We start from the raw sequence: 19,811 nt of genomic DNA, 5'->3' as shown, positions 1-19,811 counted from the left end.
ATGTCACATAAACCCAAACCACAGCTAAATGCAGCACTAACCTTTGATGATCTTCATCAGATGACAATCCTAGGACATTATGTTATACAATACATGCATGTTTTGTTCAATCAAGTTCATATTTATATCAAAAACCAGCCTTTTACATTAGCATGTGACGTTCAGAACTAGCAAACTTCCGGTGAATTTACTAAATTACTCACGATAAACGTTCACAAAAAATATAACAATTATTTTAAGAATTATAGATACAGAACACCTTTATGCACTCGCTATGTCCGATTTTAAAATAGCTTTTCGGTGAAAGCACATTTTGCAATATTCTGAGTAGATAGCCCAGCATCACAGGGCTAGCTATTTAGACACCCACCAAGTTTAGCCCTCACCAAAGTCAGATTTACTATAAGAAAAATGTTATTACCTTTGCTGTTCTTCGTCAGAATGCACTCCCAGGACTTCTACTTCAATAACAAATGTTGGTTTGGTTCAAAATAATCCATAGTTATGTTCAAATATCCTCAGTTTTGTTCGTGCGTTCAAGACACTATCCGAAAGGGTAAAGAAGGGTTACGCGCCTGACGCGTTTCGTGACAAAAAAATTCTAAATATTCCATTACCGTACTTCGAAGCATGTCAACCGCTGTTTAAAATCAATTTTTATGCCATTTTTCTCGTAAAAAAGTGATAATATTCCATAGCCTTGGTTTCTCAAATGATTGCCTCGCCTAGTTCACCAACTACTTCTCTGACTGAGTTCAATGTGTCAAATCGGATGGCCTGTTGTCCGGGCCTCTGGCAGTCTCTATGGGGGTGCCACAGGGTTTAATTCTTGGACCAACTCTTTTCTCTGTATACATCAATGATGTCGCTCTTGCTGCTGGTGAGTCTCTGATCCACCTCTACGCAGACCACACCATTCTGTATACTTCTGGCCCTTCTTTGGACACTGTGTTAACAACCCTCCAGACGAGCTTCAATGCCATACAATTGTCCTTCCGTGGCCTCCAACTGCTCTTAAATACAAGTAAAACTAAATGCATGCTCTTCAACCGATCGCTGCCTGCATCTGCCCGCCCGTCCAGCATCACTACTCTGGACGGTTCTGACTTAGAATATGTGGACAACTACAAATACCTAGGTGTCTGGTTAGACTGTAAACTCTCCTTCCAGACTCACATCAAACATCTCCAATCCAAAGTTAAATCTAGAATTGTCTTCCTAGTTTGCAACAAAGCATCCTTCACTCATGCTGCCAAACATACTCTCGTAAATCTGACCATCCTACCGATCCTCGACTTCAGCGATGGCATTTACAAAATAGCCTCCAATACCCTACTCAATAAACTGGATGCAGTCTATCACAGTGCCATTTGTTTTGTCACCAAAGCCCCATATACTACCCACCACTGCGACCTGAACACTCTCGTTGGCTGGCCCTCGCTTCATACTCGTCGCCAAACTCACTGGCTCCAGATCATGTACAAGACCCTGCTAGGTAAAGTCCCCCCTTATCTCAGCTCACTGGTCAACATAGCAGCACCCACCTGTAGCACGCGCTCCAGCAGGTAGATCTCTCTGGTCACCCCCAAAGCCAATTCCTCCTTTGGCCGTCTCTCCTTCCAGTTCTCTTCTGCAATGACTGGAACGAACTACAAAAATGTCTGAAACTGGAAACACTTATCTCCCTCACTAACTTTAAGCACCAGCTGTCAGAGCAGCTCACAGATCACTGCACCTGTACATAATTTAGCCCAAACAAAAATAATTTAGCCCAAACAACTACCTCTTCCCCTACTATATTTATTTATTTTGCTCCTTTACACCCCATTATTTCAATTTCTACTTTGCACTTTCTTCCACTACAAATCTACCATTCCAGTGTATTACTTGCTATATTGTATTTACTTTGCCACCATGGCCTTTTTTGCCTTTACCTCCCTTACCTCACCTCATTTGCTCACATTGTATATAGACTTATTTTTCTACTGTATTATTGACTGTATGTTTGTTTTACTCCATGTGTAACTCTTTGCTTTGCTTTATCTTGGCCAGGTCGCAATTGTAAATGAGAACTTCTCAACTTGCCTACCTGGTTAAATAAGGGTGAAAAAAAAACACCACAAGAATGGCCTGCGGATGTCCTGGTTGGGGATCGCCGTTGCGGTCCCGTCGTCCGGTTGTCCAGGCTGGTAGATCTAGGCAGTAACATAGGCAGATGTTAACCTCTTACATCTAGACGTTCCGCTAGCGGAACACCTGCTCCAATATCCAATGATAGGCGTGGTGCGAATTACAAATTCCTCAAAAATCCAAAAACTTCCACTTTTCAAACATATGACTATTTTACACCATTTTAAAGACAAGACTCTCATTTATCTAACCACACTGTCCGATTTCAAAAAGGCTTTACAGCGAAAGCAAAACATTAGATTATGTCAGCAGAGTACCCAGCCAGAAATAATCAGATACCCATTTTTCAAGATAGCATATAATGTCACAAAAAAACAAAACCACAGCTAAATGCAGCATTAACCTTTGATGATCATCAGATGACACTCCTAGGACATTATGTTATACAATACATGCATGTTTTGTTCAATCAAGTTCATATTTATATCAAAAAACAGCTTTTTACATTAGCATCTGACGTTCAGAACTAGCATTCCCACCGAACACTTCCGGTGAATTTACTAAATTACTCACGATAAATGTTCACAAAAAACATAATTATTTTAAGAATTATAGATACAGAACTCCTTTATGCAATCGCTATGTCCGATTTTAAAATAGCTTTTCGGTGAAAGCACATTTTGCAATATTCTGAGTAGATAGCCTGGCCATCATGGCTAGCTATTTTGACACCCACCAAGTTTGGTACTCACCAAACTCCGATTTACTATAATAAAAATTGGATTACCTTTGCTGTTCTTCGTCAGAATGCACTCCCAGGACTTCTACTTCAATAACAAATGTTGGTTTGGTTCCAAATAATCCATAGTTATATCCAAATAGCGGCGTTTTGTTGTGCGTTCAAGACACTATCTGAAGGGTGACGAAGGGTTACGCGCCCGACGCGTTTCGTGACAAAAAAATTCTAAATATTCCATTACCGTACTTTGAAGCATGTCAACCGCTGTTTAAAATCAATTTTTATGCAATTTTTCTCGTAAAAAAGTGATAATATTCTAACGCACGAACAAAACGCCGCTATTTGTTTGAAATATGTTTGAAAAATGGACGTTTTTGGATTTTTTTAGGAATTTGTAATTTGCGCCACACCTATCATTGGATATTGGAGCAGGTGTTCCGCTAGCGGAACGTCTAGATGTAAGAGTTAATCATCTAATTGGACTGTATTCCATATACGTCCATGGTCTTGGCTAAAGGACTCTGTCATTGCATTGTGTCTAATGTCATATCTTGGGCATTCCTACTTAGCGGTGTGTTGCTTAGGGCACTATACTTAGTTGATAACTACATGATAAGTCTACAGCTGTAAGGCACCAGCTTCAGACAGTCTACGGGGATGACCTATGGACCTCTGGGTAGAAACTGGTGAGTACGGTAGCTGTAGAGTCAAAGGCCTCAGGGTACATTTTCAACTTTACCAAGGCTGGTATTTTGCTCGAACCCTTAAGTGATCCTAGCATAAATCCTAATTTAAATGTTCCGTTGTACAGTGTGTTTGTTCTTACACAAGCGCACATTCCAAGGGAAAGAACACCAAGTATCCTGGTAGACTGCAACCTGTTCAGAATGAGTCTGACATCGTCTGATAATTTTCATGTTAGTGCCTGGAGGTCAGTGAGAATCAGTGTCGACCTGAAACCATATGCAAAGGGGACCTGTAGTGGTTTTACTGCAAGTCACTGTCTTACACCATTGCAGTGGCGATAGGTATGGAGTCTATTTCATAGCTATGTTATCCACGGAGGAGCTAACCTCACAACGGAAGTACTCTATAAGCACTGAACCAGTCGTACCCGGTATGATCATGGTTCATGACTTCTCCTGAATGGAGGGTTCTATTTATTAGTGGCATATGTGTTAACCATCAGAATAGTGTTCTGGAGATTCCCTTCCACATGTTGCAACCTGAGTGACTACTATCTCCTCTGTCGCTGTTATCAAGGGCAATTTGACTTGTTAGGTCTCTAACCTTCTTACTGAGTTTGGCTGGACTGACTGTTGATGGCATTGGTACTGGTACCCAAAGGGAAATGTTATCCTACCGGAATACATGATTAGAGCATTTTACTAGTTGCATTGTACTTGAGATTACACATGGCAAGGAATGATTATTGTTGCCATTTGTTTTGGAGGTGGAAAGTCCACTGGACTTCTTTTACAACCAGTGTGGTACACCTCAGTGATATCTCAGATGTATTCTAAGGTTATCCACGGTGAGGGGCCTGTCCTCTCCTCTCTGTTCTCATGGGGAGGTTTACAACTAGATTTGTTTCCTGTTCTGGCGGCCTCGTACAGTATGGGCTGTTTGAGTTGCGTTTTATGGTCATATTCCCCACAAAGTGGAGTGGTTGTTCGCAACTACGTGATGTGTCATATCGACTATTCGGGGTTTGAGTGGAATTGGCTATTGCGATGTTTTTGACCTTTTGCTTTGTAACATTTGTATCAGAGTCTATAGACAAAGCCTGAGGGCTTGTTTCTTGATCGAGCTGGCCCATTGAGCTGGCCCTGAATGGGGTCTCGAGTGAGAGCGGGAGTAATTTGTCTCGAGAGTCATGACACTGGTATTGTTTGTGTACATAATCATACCACTAATGACTAATGAGGTGAATACCCTTACATACCTTCCTAGGCTGCTCATTTGTTCTGTTAATGTGTTTTAATTGATGTGTTCTGGGTCTCTCTTGTTCCACTTAAAGTAACTCAGAATCGGGACGTGTTAGATCCTGTTTCAGCATGTAGCACAACCATAGGGGTGGCCTTTCTTTCATAAGCTGGATGCAGCTATTTTATGCATCAGTGAAAGCAGCACAGATAGGACTACAGATCAGTGTGTTAAAGTGATTAATGAAAATGTTAGTTCAAATATGATTACTTGATCCATCCATGTAGGCCTATACAATGTCATCTTTTTCATGTTCAAATGCATTACTGTCAAAGACGGCGGAAGTAAAAATACATATTTGGACACTCAAGACTTTGTCAGCGATAGTAGCGTATTTCAAGCACATATTTCTACCACATAAAAAATGCATTTTTATGAAAAGCGTTTTCACAGCTTTTCATTTCCTTTTCCTTGAAAACCGTCAAACGTGTGTAATTTGGAAATATATATAAAAAACAGGTTTTTGGAAATGTTTGCAAATTTATAAAAAAAATAAAACAGAAATACCTTATTTACATAAGTATTCAGACCTTTTGCTATGAGACTCGAAATTGAGCTCAGGTGCATCCTGTTTCCATTGATGATCCTTGAGATGTTTCTACAACTTGATTGGAGTCCACTTGTGGTAGATTCAATTGATTGGACATGTTTTGGAAAGGCACACACCTGTCTATATAAGGCCTCACAGTTGACAGTGCATGTCAGAGCAAAAACCAAGCCATGAGGTTGAAGGAATTGTCCGTAGAGCTCCGAGACAGGATTGTGTCGAGGCACAGATCTGGGGAAGCGTACCAAAACATGTCTGCAGCATTGAAGGTCCCCAAGAACACAGTGGTCTCCATCATTCTTAAATGGAAGAAGTTTTGAACCACCAGGACTTTCCCTAGAATTGGCCACCTAGCCAAACTGAGCAATCGGAGGAGAATGGCCTTAGCCAGGGAGGTGACCAAGAACCCGATGGTCACTCTGACAGAACTCCAGAGTTCCTCTGTGGAAATGGGAGAATCTTCCAGAAGGACAACCATCTCTGCAGCACTCCACCAATCAGGCCTTTATGGTAGAGTGGCCAGACGGAAGCCACTCCTCTGTAAAAGGCACATGACAGCTCGCACCTAAAGGACTCTCAGACCATAAGAAACAAGATTCTCTAGTCTGATGAAACCAAGGTTGAACTTTTTGGCCTGAATGCCAAGCGTCACATCTGGAGGAAACCTGGTGCCATCCCTATGTTGAAGCATGGTGGTGGTAGCGTCATGCTGTGGGGATGTTTTTCAGTGGCAGATACTAGGAAACTAGTCAGGATCAGGGGAAAGATATATGGAGCAAAGTACAGAGAGGTCCTTGATGAAAACCTGCTCCAGAGCTCTCAGGACCTCAGACTGGGGCGAAGGTTCACCTTTCAACAGGACAATGACTCTAAGCACACAGCCAAGACAGCACAGGAGTGGCTTTGGGACAAGTCTCTGAATGTCTTTGAATGGCCCAGCCAGAGCCCAGACTTGAACCCGATCGAACATCTCTGGAGAGACCTGAAAGTAGCTGTGCAGCGATGCTCCCCATCCAACCTGACAGAGCTTGAGAGGATCTGCAGAGAAGAATGGGAGAAACTCCACAAATATAGGTGTGCCAAGCTTGTAGCGTCATACCCAAGAAGAATTGAGGCAGTAATCGCTGTCAAAGGTGCTTCAACAAAGTCCTGAGGAAAGGGTCTGAATACTTTTGTAAATGTGATATTTCTGTTTTTAATACGTTTGTGAACATTTCTAAAAAAACGTTTTTTGCTTTGTCATTATGGGGTAGTGTGTGTAGATTGATGAGGAAAACATTTAATTTAATACATTTTAGAATAAGGCTATAACGTAACAAAATGTGGAAAAAGTGAAGTGGTATGAATACGTCCACATCAGTCAATTATAATGTGCTTTCCTCTGCCCTTTCCTCTGACGCATGCCAAGATACTTACAACGCCTGGATAGGTATTTTTACGTATCTGTTAACCACATCATACAGTATGTTATAGCGATCTGTCAGATGCATGCAACTTCTGAGCAGGGTAACATGACCATATAGTGTATAAAACGTGCACAGGTAGCCTATTTTTTTAAGTGATTTGTTTGACAATCAGATGAAAACATCATGCCTGGCTGTGTTCATACCATATTAAAAGGTAATACATTTACAGCTAAATGACATGCCTTTACTATTATGCTCATAAATAAATTGTGCGTGCGCACATAGGAGGTCCCACACCCCCCTGTCAAAACAAATGTTTTCCACCGTCCCTGATTACTGTCAGTTTCGACTATATCCCAGCCTATTCCTGCCTAGAAACAAACTGCTGCTCACACTTCCTGGTCTCCCATGATGGCCCATTAAAAAAAAACTGACTACTATGCTGTAAATTAATGCATTTTGCTCAAGTCTGCTTTCCTCTACAATAACTCTCCCTCTGACTTTCTTTTGTTCCAGGGCTGTCCAACAGAGGGCAGTGTGAGATTTGAACAATCCTACAGTAAGTTTCATCCCCTTATTTTTCTCATATCTCTCATTATACTGCATAGCTCAGTTCTGTGGTCCCAGAAGGCTTTAGTGATGTTTAGGGTCTTCAATCCTATCTTTGATCACAATGCCTGTTCATTTGGTTGAGTGTAATGATCAAGTTCATTTTGATAATTGAAGCAGCATAATCACACCAGAAATATGCCTATCGTATGTTACAACACTAACCATACATTCTAGTCAATCAAGTAAGCATTAAGAAACAAGCAAAAGCAATGAACAAAAACAAAAGTGCTATTTTATGAGGGAGGGCTAACATACAGTAGGCTACATGTTAGAGTGGGCATGCATTTGAGGCATTGACAGTTTAAGGGAAACGGGACACACAAATGCTGTCTACTCATCAGAGGGAAAGTTGCATGGTAAGATGTAAGATTTCATCACCATTCTGTATGTGATGTAGCCTACACATCTTTTTAAATAGTTAAACAATAATTGTCTGTAACATCTGTTACTGTACACTTGTAGTTCTGTTCTCTGTTGTCAAAAGTACAGTGGTCCACTGTCCTTTATGTTTCCAAAGGTCATTGTTACAGCGATCTGTCACTATCAGCTCCTTTCTGCAATCTTCCAGCTCCACTTCACCTCGATGTTATTTGTCTCAAATTATGGGTGTTTTTTCTTTCATGAGAATGTTGTGTATGTAATAACTGTTTACAATGTTAAGTATTGCAGTGCTCATCAGCCCCAAATTCCCCCAAATCTGTTGTATAATACAGAAAGACAGGGGTTTACTATTTGGCTTATCCCATTCTTGGTCGAGGTTCAGGTAAATACATTTGTTTACACCCAGGGATGGAATGGCGAGGTTCTGAGAGGGGATGGTATCTCTCTTGTTAACAAAAAATACATAGTGCATCTTTCTGGTTAACCGTTTACTGCAGTGGGTTAAATCAGGGTCACACAGAGGGATTCTTGGTAGTCTTAAACAAATCTACTTTGAGACAAAGTATACACCTCACGTATATGGTTATGGGCTTAAAAAAAAGAAGACACTTGTACAGTAAAATGTCAGATATCGAGTTGAAGTGTATTATATTTTGAGTTTCCAATATTACACATACATACATCACAAAATATTGAATTGAAATATAACAATACTGTTTGACATAGAGACAGCGGATTTTCATTCGGTTTTTTGAAATAATATTTTTTGAATTATGAAATTATGAAAAATATTAATAACATTCCACCCATGAGGCCATTGACTGCAGGAAAGGGCTACCTTGATTTTGACAGTTAATACACTTAACACCCCTCCCTGCCAATGCAACTGTATCCTATTCCCCCTGTTCACTTTTCACAATTTGTCCCCAGCTTACACCTTGTACACTGTCTGTTGTTTCGGTAGTTCCTCCGGTCTCCTCAGGTCCTCGCTGTTTGTCTGCAGTCAGAATCACCCCTCTGACAAGCATGAAAGGCTCTCCTGACCTAATTCCGGCTGCAGGTGAACACACTCATTAACTCCTCCTCCACCCCTCCAATCCTCCGTCTCATTTATCTTTCATCAGCCTGTACACTAGGACACCTCTGACACACTGGATATACCGAGAAGGATCCTTTCAATACTCACTTGCTAACAATGTGCATTCACTTTAAACAACTGTAAGCTACTGTAGTGTCTTTTTTTAACCTTTATTTAAATAGGCAAATCAGTTAAGAACAAAGGCCAAACCCGGACGACGCAGGGCCAATTGTGCGTCGCCCTATGGGACTCCCAATCACAGGCCGATTGTGATACAGCCTGGAATTGAACCAGGGTGTCTGTAGTGACGCCTCTAACACTGAGAGGCAGTGCCTTAGACCGCTGCGCCACCGTTGTACTAATTGGATATAATGACAGACTGATGGTGTTTGGAGATAATTAATGATATGGATGTGGGGAGTATTAGTGGTGGTCTGGATTTGACATTTACATTCTATTTTTATAATTTGGGGATTGAGGTAACATGGATTCCCTCAGGACCTGAGGCAATAGAGCTGTGGTGATTTGAAGCTTACTGAGAATAGATTCAAAACAGAGTGTAGAATTGCGAGGTTGTCTCACACATTTTGGCATTGAAGAATGAGTGACTATGGGCATCCAATGTTAAGTCAGTCTAGTGGTAACATCCTGGCATGTACCTATCTATCTGTCTATAGAGCTGGACCCTACAAGGGTGTGTAAAGGGAAGGGGGTCGTGACTCTGAGAGCCACTCTGGTACACATAGACGACGAGGACTGCGACAGTAAAGAACCCAATGTCGAAACAGCACCAAGTAAGTCAAACAGAATGCTACAGCTGCTCTCAAGCCTTAGATATTACATCATATGTGCATTATATCTAATATCTCTGATATTATGTTGAGTTTTCTTTCTAACACAGAGTCGAGTGATACACTAGCATCGCTCTGTGAAAGTGGTCAGGTTAGTTAGCTGATGTCTAGCTGGAGTAATAGCTGACAAGACAAACTATTTAAAAGTGGAAGGAAATGTTCCCGTTAACAAAATAGCATATTGTAATATATTGATTATGTCATAGTATGAGTCACTAACATTAATGACTATTTAGTCACTTGTTTTCCATAGTGATCTTGATGGATATGGAGAAGAATTCACTGTATTCACAAGCTTTTCTGTTCATAAAAGTCTTAAAATGTTTTATATACTTCATGAAGTTCAGCTGGGCTCACTTATACACATATTTCAGTATGTTTTGATATTAAAGTGAGAACTTGACACATTTTTTTAAGTGTATTTATGTTTGGTTGCCCGGCACAACACAGAATCATTGACCATGATTGCTCATATTTCCATGCGTTTCGTCAAAGACCCCTTTTGTTCGGACCTGCCCACACTCCACTTTGGAACCAGGGCCTTGACTGTGGACTTGTTTGTTGCGTTCAGCATGTTAGAACTGGGCTGGAGACTGGCCAAGGCTTTTGGGGAGATGCTTTATTTGCGAGCCTGAATATAAAGGCCATTGGAACAAACGGCCTTTACAGACCACTGAATAGGCGCCTTGTTCTGATGACAAAGTTCACAGATTGTGGGAGAATCATTCTTTTATTTCTCGATGGGGTTATTAGCATCTATGTACGGGAAAAGCACTATGGGAAGCTTTTTGTCCCTGCAGGATTATCCAGTGATTTATTTAATTGAGGATTAATTGTTTCATGTTTGTAGTTTGGTGTTAATCTCTGAAACAGGTTCATCGCCAAAAGACAAACATTGCCAAGAGTACAGTAGTTTGTGTATCTTTCAGTATTGTTAGGTTTCTGAGAGGATCGTCTCGCACTGCTATTCGCAGGCCAAAATGAGATTGTTTTGGGATCATTTCAGGTAGTTGGATTGGCCAGATCAATGGAGACAGCTCTCTAACGGGATTGGCTGAGGGATGCTTCCACGACATCACAGCTGATTTACCTACAGTCAACAGAACTCAACCCCAGGTATGTATTATCTAATCACTGAATAAGCTTTTGTTAATTTCCCCTATTTTTTGGCATTTATGGGATAATACTGTAAATTGGATAATGCTATGCTTGTTTAATGTGATTAAAACCAGATTTAATTGTGATAGAAATAGCTATATTTGGTGTATTTTTGCTGTTGCGAGTCAATTGAAGTTATTATTTCTTTGCAAAACCAGACTGTATTAATATGCAACTTCTTGGCCTTTTACTTAGTTTATTGTTATTATCCAAAACTTCTATAAGAGAGGAACAGCATCACTTACAAGTTCATTAATAAAGATGAACAGCATCACTTACGAGTTTTATTCACTTATTTCCAGGGAAGTTCTCCTGTGAGCACAGAAGAACACCAGTTTCTTGCCTTTGACATTCAGAACCATATTACATCAACAAAGGCTCCCTCTGCCTACCCATCCACCGCCAAAACTGTCAACCCAACCATAGTTCTGCTACAACACAACAGAGGTAAGCACCCCTGATTCTGGGTAGTACTGTATGTGGGTTATGGGTGAAATTGCCATGCAAACAGTTGACCACACTGGGAAGTATGGACTCCATTGATTTGTTTAAATGGACAGTTCTGACACTGAAAGCTTTTTTTAAATCAAAAGTATGGAACATCAGATCAATCAGGTACAACAATGCTTCCGTGTCCTTCACTTTGTGTGCCAATAGCAGTTTTGTTATCAGTATCTGTTTAGTTGTCAGACATTGCTGCATTGTTTTTTGTGCATTCACGTGTCTGGGATGCTTTTTGCAGTTGACACAGCATGCTGAATATTGACACAGCATGCTGAATATTGACACAGCATGCTGAATATTGACACGGCATGCTGAATATGTTTGCCGTCGGCCCAATGCGCCAAGTTTTCATGCTCCTGCTCTGAGATATTGGATTTTTTTTTATCTCACGGATGGAGAGTACTCAATGATATCTTATTGATAAATTACTTTTATATATAATTTGGTATCTCAAACTAAGTATTTTCATTGCCGTGGTTTTTGTGTGTACCGTAATTTCCGGACTATAAGCCGCAACTTTTTTCCCAGGCTTTGAACCTCGCGGCTTAAACAATGACGCGGCTAATATATGGATTCTGTGACGTGCTCAGTTTTTTGGCGGCATGAAGCTTTCATTAGACCAATGAAATTGCCGAACGGGTTAAGGTCAAACAGCTTTTTTGTTTACTGTTTAGATTAAATCGAGCACGCTCAAACTTCCCATCATTCTGATTACGGTAGTCATTTTGTCACCCTCATCATGGCAAAGACACGGAGAAATGCATATGATGCAGCTTTCAAGTTGAAGGCGATTGATCTGGCTGTTGGAAAAGGAAATAGAGCTGCTGCACGGGAGCTTGGTCTTAATGAGTGGATGATAAGACGTTGGAAACAGCAGCGTGAAGAATTGACTCAGTGCAATAAGACAACTAAAGCTTACTGCTAATTTTTGATTTTTGTTACAAACCGTGTTTCGTTAAAGCCTATTTATTTTTGTTACAAGCCGTGTTTCGTTAAAGCCTGTGTAAAGTTCATTTGTTTCAATGTACCGGTAGGCACCTGCGGCTTATAGACACGTGCGGCTTATTTATGTTGAAAATATTAAAAAAATATTAATTCAGTGGGTGCGGCTTATATTCAGGTGCGCTCAATAGTCCGGAAATTATGGTAATCTGTTCATAATCATGTTTCACCATTGAAATTACTGTATATCATTTGCATAGTATGTGGATTATATGGGGTAAACTAGTTGCCCACCATTTATGTAGACCTATAGTACAGTGCATTTACTCATCGAAACCCATTTTTACTAGTAGAACCCACTGTAGGGCTTCTCTTCCCTTTGACACAGCAATGTTGGCTTTTTCAGACCCCACTCCAGAGAGGGACAAATTGTCTGATCCAGGACCTGTAGTTGGGGCAGAGAGAGAACAGAGCCAACACCCAGATATGGACGGCAAGAGGATGAGGTTCTCACAATCCCCTGTCTTGGGCCCACTGAACCAGCCCAACCTGCCAGTACGGGTAAGAACACAAACCTATGTACAGTCCAGATGTTATGAGTTGTGTATGACGCCCAAAAACATTGTAATCTACTTTGTACCTTTTTAAAATAATCTTCACAGGGAATGTTTAATTTGATGCTGAGAAGTACACATGGCCACAGGAAGATATTTAGGGCTGGGGGGTTCTACCTGTGCTGCTGATGGCTATTTTGGTCCGCTCATACAGGAGTAATAAATGCCCAGTATAGTACTTTTGTGATATTTTTTTACGTTTTTTATTCTGATTTATCAGCACCCCTACTTCCCGCAGCTATTGGAATACAGTGTTGAAAATCAATATGCCTGACTGCCAATCCACTCTTACCCATATATTTGTCAGAACCCCTGTTTATTTTTAGATATGGCAAAAACCATGACTATGTTCTTTTCAGAACACAGAGAAGTCCAAGGACTGGTACAAGAACATGTTCAAACAAATACACAGAATTCCAGGTAAGGGGATCATAATGAAAATCAAACTCACTGTTCTCGTGTGTTTGACTTGATATCAGTTGTTTCTGTCAAGCCGTTGTCTTTGTGAGTCTGTGAGTGTGTTCATTGCTGTCACGCTGTGTGTGTTTTGTGTCTCCGTCGCCTCGCTCAGAACCTGTTGAGGAAAACCCATACCGCCCCACCTACATATTCCCTGAATTCTATGATCCTAGACAGATGAAAACCACAGGTACTCAATTGCAATCATGGCTCCACTTCCTGACTTTACTAATCATCTATAATCCCTTGTTTATAATGACCTTATTACTGCATTGACTCTCCTTTCTTACTTACCATTGCCTTGATAGAATTGAAAATGGGTCAGTAAATTGAGCACTTGATTGCTTAGCGAAACTAAGAGTGAGACTAATAGAAAACTACACTGCGAATTCACTTTAACTGTTTGATATTGAACATGAATGCAAAACATAACATTTCGCATGAACTAATCCATACACAATGGATTGGAAGCTGTGCTCATGTTTTAAAATGTATATATTTATGTACAGGCAAGTCCAAGTTCTTCCTGAACGAAAGATGCAGTACTGTAGCTAGATATGAGCCACTAGATGGTGCTCAAGTGCATGGATTACAACAACCAAGCACGACAGAGAGGCTTTGAATGTACTGTCCAGGCAGTAGTAGACCACACGGCCTGTGTTCCATCTACTGTGTATTGTTAGCCTTTTTACACTAGATTAGTTTAAATCAGTCTAGTCAGTGTAAAAACGCTCTATTTGTGTGTGTATGTGTATTCAGTTATTTAGCTGTTTGTACTATCTATCTGACAGTTCACAGTTGTTTTTAAATCATAAATGCCCTTGCATGCAGTTGTGTACAGTATGTACTGTGTATAAATGTACTTCCTTTCCCTTTGTTTCTGCTCATGTCTGCTTCCTGGCAAGCTGATATGTCTTGTTATTCACTGACTCAATCAATCAATTGATAAATAAATCAAATAGTTGATCGGAGAAGGTTTGTACGAAATGTGTAGACTATTCCGGGATTTCCAAGAACAGCATTACTTATTCATGAAGATGTTAATCGATTGGATCCATTTTTAGAGAAGTGATGCTTCTTCCAAAGGGTTCTGACTGACACAACCTATGAAACGCACTCTATTTAGAGTGTGTTTGAAGAAATATAATGTCTCAACTAATGGAGTAAAGGACATACTGTACTGGGCAATTACAGAAGAGGAAGAGATGCTTACTGTGCCCTTTGAAGAGCTGTACCGGGTCTTATAGCCTTACATGTGATATAAGGTTCTGGCTATACCCTGTGTTACAGCAGAAATACATGAAATACATACTGTATATATCAGCATAATGTATTTGAATTTGAGAATTCATTTTCAGCCATCATGATTAGATGTTTATAATAAAAAACTATGGCCCCTCCAGGAAAGCTATTGTTGTGGATGCATGTTATTGCTATAGTGTGCCTTTTTGGTCTGTAATCCCCCCAATATTTTTTTTTGTATACATTTTTATTCTAAATCACACTTCTGTTCTATATAACTTCGAACATGCGTTAAGGCAGGGTTTCCCAATCTCGGACCTATAATCAGCAGTTTACAGAGTGCAGTCAATATAGTGTGGCACTGCTGCTACCAAAGTGACCTCTACTGGTTATACTGAGTAACTACATATGTAGCACCACCATAACAAGCTAATTTAACAGACAATAGATTGGGTCACCCTTGATTAACATTGCATAGCTTAGACCCTATACAAGTGGAACTGCCAGTGGATTGACCTTGTGTATGTTAGTAAGTACATGTTTATAGTCAATAAATAATAACGTTCTTTCTCTCTCTTTCAGATGATGGTCCCTCCCCCTACGGTTTTGTGGAAGATGGTGAGTTTCGGCAATTGTCATTCTCATAGATTGAGAAATCAATATGATATCTCTATTGTGATCTCAATAGCATGATCTTTGGATTTTGTTTAAATTTACTATACAGTCAAATTGTACAGTAGACACTTTCATCACTGAGAAGAGATGTCAGTTTATTTAAGTTTAAGCTAAACATTACAAGCTGCTTTCATAGCAGTGTCTGTTCTTGTGTGTTTATTTTCAGTGAAAGGGGTCCCACGGTCAAAAAGTGCTGCTGAAGTTGACCATAGGTTGTCGATGCCTGTGCCAACCCGGTCCTCTTCCCTCAAACCTTCCAAAAGGTAAGTCTATTTTCTATTGCTGCTTCCCTTTCACATGGATTGTAGTATAGTGTATCCTCGAAGACCTCTTAACCCATTGAACTCACTCTTCATAACACATTCATTGCCTCTGCAGAGCAGTTCACAAGGGGATGCATTTTTGGTAGCACTTTTACCCGAGGGACTGTAATGAGATACAGTAAGAGGTATACGATTATATTCATGTTTGGTGTGATGGTGAATATTTAATGAGGTACAGTATACATACACCACGTAACATGTAACCAACACACTTGAATACATGCTTGTCAAAGATTCAAGAATTCAAATGTTGTGTTTATATTAGATGTTTGTTTTTTTAGGAATTAGAAGTAGACGAGTACAGAGCAGTACATCGTTGAATCGCGGTAACCATGGTAACCTCCAGTTAGGTCCTCTCTGACCTCTACTACCTCAGGTGCTTGTTGTCATACTAGATGTGACTAAACAGCCTCCTCACCTCTCCCCTTAATGTTAGTGCTGACAAAGAACATCCACTCTCCTAGGCGTGTGGAGATGAGTGATTCATTCATGAAGGAAGACGGGTGATAGAGGATAAACTCTTGCGCACGGACGCTGGGAATGGCATGCCTGGTTGGCTCTAGTGCCTTCCTTGGTGTGTACATGTTTCCTCTAGTTACCGTACCTCTAGCGTGTGAACCTTCTGAGGCCGCATTTGTTTGTTTGACCGCTTGTGGATTACTCTCTGCTCTTTGACAATTACTTTTGTGTTTTTTTTTTACAAGTAACATTACCTGAAATACCTGGATTTTCCCACTACAATAAGCTGTTTGATCCGTAACTAACGGGTGTAATAGAAAGCATTTGTTTCGAACTTACGTAAAAATATTCAATGCAACACCCAATTGTTTTAGTCTTTGCTTATTCCCAGTGGAATCATAGTGGAACCAAAGGAACCATAGTGGAATTCTATATCCTGAAGCAGATGACATTGACCACACCTTGTGGTGTATTCTCTCAGGAAATGCAGCTAGGGTCTTTGGTTCAGTTTACTTAGCTAGCATGACTTGATTCATGCCTTGACATGACTGTATATTTTATTATTTATTAACAAAATTATAAGACAGCTCTGATGGAGAAAGCGAGAGAGGGAACAACAGGAAAAAGAGATGGAGAGTGGGAGGGGCACGAGCTTTACTGTACGGGAAAACGCTGTTGATGATGGAGCTGTCACCCAAAAAACTAGCCCCAGCCGGTTGCCATGGAGACTGCTTGACATGATAGGGATTTGCTCTCCCCTCCCTCCTGCAGGAACGAGTGGGAGCCCCCTGACAAAAAGGTAGACACCAGGAAGTACCGTGCCGAGCCCAAGAGCATCTTCGAGTACGAGCCGGGAAAATCATCGGTGCTGAAACTGGAGAGAAAGGTACGACAGCCATGCATCCAGTGCCACGTGTGTGTTTCTGTGTTTGCCTCTGCAGTCTCTATACTACGCATGTTGTGTAAGCTGTTTCCCTCTAAGAGCTTAGGTGGCTGCTTCACTAACTAAGGCAGCTCCTAGTAGGCAATGTATGTATAGACTGAATTTCCATGTGCACAACATTCCTAAAGGGGGATCCTATTACAACGACAGATGACCTATCTGGTGGTGTGGATGTATCACTTACAAGCCATGGCCATTGTCTTGCAGTGTTTCAACCAACGGCTTGAATTGGCTTGAATTTGTCGGGAAAGGAGTCAAACAAATGCCTGTAAAAATAAATAATGCAATGGATATTTTGACATCGGGCAATGTCCTTGTGGGGGTCTCTTTTTTTCATTACCTTTGATAATATGAATAGCGGTAGGTAGATCATTGCCCTAATACAGTGTGCACTACCAGGTTTCAATTGAAATGATAGAATCAACTCCATCAAAGAGGAATTAAAGGCCCACTGTGATATTTACAGTCATTGTTAATGGCGTGCATCCATTGATTCTTAAAGGGTATCACTTATAAATGCCTCGTGAGATTCATTAAGGAGTAGGCCTTTAAATAAATGCTGCATACATGTTTAAGCTGACAGTTGGTTTAGCTAGCAGCCTCTTTGTGTGGCTCATACATAATAGAATAGAGTTGCATCTCATCTACAGTAGAATAGCTATTTGATTATATCATAATGCAATCATTGTTTGTCTTTTATGGTGAGCTATTAGGGGTTATGATGCGGTTTTGGACCAATCCCAGTGGCACCACATACTGAACAGTAGAGAACAAGGCCTTGTTCATGCTGTCCATCATTGTCAGACGGACACTGCATGTGACGTGACAGTCTCTGTAATTACAGACCATGGTCAGTGGTTCTGTGTCAGGTTCCTGGCAGCATTTAGCGGCGGACTATACGGTCTCTTACTTTCATTTAGCCTATTATACTGTAGCTGTAGTTCTGTCGATTCCTGTCTTTCTCATTGCCATTGTGGCTCAATGATCGATATAAACAAATCAAATCAAATTGGCATGTTAGTAAACTATTTATGTTAATATTTAGAATAAGTCAAATCTGAATATTTCACAAATAAGAATACAAAGCAGATGGGACCCATCAAAACATGTAGTATTACACTTGCTTATCTTCTCTTACACATACAGTATGCACACACTGCACACTAGAATTGAGTACGGTTCAGATGACTGCTTCATATCATTTGTTGAAGTCACACGTTATGTGCATTCTATGTCTTTATACATTTGAGAACAAATCAGTATAAGATCCTAATTGCAAAATGTCCTTCTTTTTTTCACCTTGGATAATTCACCGGCACATAAAGACAAATCTTTAGGAATTATTTCTGATTGTGAACTCTTGTTTAGAAATTCATCATGTCGGGAATGTTGTCTGGATCACATCAAGAATGTGTCATAGCCTCATTGCCTGTGTCTGTAAATGATGTGCTGTCTGAACTGTCTTCTCTTTGTCTTTCTCCTCTTTTCCTTGTTGCCATGGCCCTGTAGACTCAGGACATAAGTCCAGAAGATGTACATTTAGAGAATGAGCCTTGGTATAGATTCTTTTCAGAGATGGAGTTTGATAAAGCGGTAAGTGGTCGCAGTCTTAAAGTGACGGTGTATTTAAACAATGCATGTGGTAATAACATCCATGTTTAAATGCCTAAACAAACTATGTCTGTCCGTAAGGACTACTCCAACAACATTTGCAAACCTTTACTCAACATTAACCAAAACGTTATCCCCTCCTAAAACACGCGTAATGGGGCCTTACCTTGAGTTATTGCCTGCGATCACTTTTCCCAGCTCTAGGTAGTCAATCAACTCTAGATATAGCTCTATCATTGTATATACAACACATTGTTATGTTATTCTTTCTACTATCAGTCGGAAGTGGGTCTGTGGCAAAGAAATGCAGTTAATTGTTTTTATGCTATCATTGCTTGTTATTTTAATTTGGCAAGTTTTATACATTGAAGACCAACTCCATCTCTCCACTTCAATAACCCCTGGAAGTGTGCTGTCTTATATATTTTTTTAAATCCCCTTCCATGCTGTATATCTTGGTGACTGCTCTTCATCTGTGAGGCTTGCTGTGTTTGGATTGTAACTTAGCTATATCAACTATGCTGGCAGCTGAGCATTGTATGACGACCTACAGTAGAAGTGTCTCCTGTCCGGTCATTAGATGATTTCCATTTTTGAACATTGTCCATATGTTAGGCTAATTATATACCCAATTCGGGTTAGGTGTCCTACTGCTACTGTATATGATGATAAAGAATAATTGATGAACGCTACAGCTGTTGTGGGTGCAGTTGGCCATCTTTGCATTTTGTCCCTTACAACAGGATCGTCAAGGCTATGCCAACACTGGCACCATGCCGCCTGTACCATGTCATTAACTCAGCACCCATGTGGAACTCTTTTTGTTGTTCCATTTATGGACACCCTGCAAATGAGGACGCATAGCATACCCCAGAGGACTGGGCAAGGTGATTCAACTGTGGGTAATACTTTAGTTCAAGACTGTTATACCCTTTTCACACAATCATGCTGACACGAACCGTATTGTGCTGGCTCAGATATTTTCCTTTCACGTGGTCCTTTCCAGTAGAGACTCTGACAACTATGGTAGATAAAACCAGGCCAGCACAATACAGCTTGGTTCTGCTTGGCTCAACCCGGTAGTGTGAAAAGAGTATTACAGTGCCCACACAATCATTACATGACAGGCCCTTATTGAATCAAGGAGTGCT

General features: G+C 40.5%; 1 protein-coding gene across 9 annotated transcripts in view; it reads left to right on the top strand.

Annotated features, from left to right (window-relative positions):
- LOC106604599 (sorbin and SH3 domain-containing protein 1) overlaps positions 1–19,811 on the top strand; it is an 81,933-nt gene that overhangs the window by 29,059 nt on the left and 33,063 nt on the right. For 5 of the 9 annotated variants that reach the window (XM_045719282.2, XM_045719267.2, XM_045719340.2 and 2 more), the window contains exons 2-13: positions 7,325–7,367; positions 8,766–8,861; positions 9,557–9,673; positions 10,737–10,846; positions 11,191–11,335; positions 12,741–12,895; positions 13,308–13,368; positions 13,520–13,597; positions 15,232–15,267; positions 15,491–15,587; positions 16,878–16,992; positions 18,559–18,642. In XM_045719282.2, coding sequence (XP_045575238.1) covers positions 8,828–8,861; positions 9,557–9,673; positions 10,737–10,846; positions 11,191–11,335; positions 12,741–12,895; positions 13,308–13,368; positions 13,520–13,597; positions 15,232–15,267; positions 15,491–15,587; positions 16,878–16,992; positions 18,559–18,642 — 1,032 coding nt within the window. In that variant the 5' untranslated portion in view covers positions 7,325–7,367; positions 8,766–8,827. The remainder of the gene's footprint in view (positions 1–7,324; positions 7,368–8,765; positions 8,862–9,556; positions 9,674–10,736; positions 10,847–11,190; positions 11,336–12,740; positions 12,896–13,307; positions 13,369–13,519; positions 13,598–15,231; positions 15,268–15,490; positions 15,588–16,877; positions 16,993–18,558; positions 18,643–19,811) is intronic. The other 4 variants (XM_082975103.1, XM_082975096.1, XM_082975101.1 and 1 more) reach the window with 4 other exon arrangements.

The sequence above is a fragment of the Salmo salar genome, chromosome 01 (assembly GCF_965601325.2).
Source record: "Salmo salar chromosome 01, fSalSal1, whole genome shotgun sequence".
NCBI classification, from domain to species: Eukaryota; Metazoa; Chordata; class Actinopteri; order Salmoniformes; family Salmonidae; genus Salmo; species Salmo salar.
The sequence above is the reverse complement of the archived record's forward strand: the minus strand, read 5'-3'. Positions and strand labels throughout refer to the sequence as shown.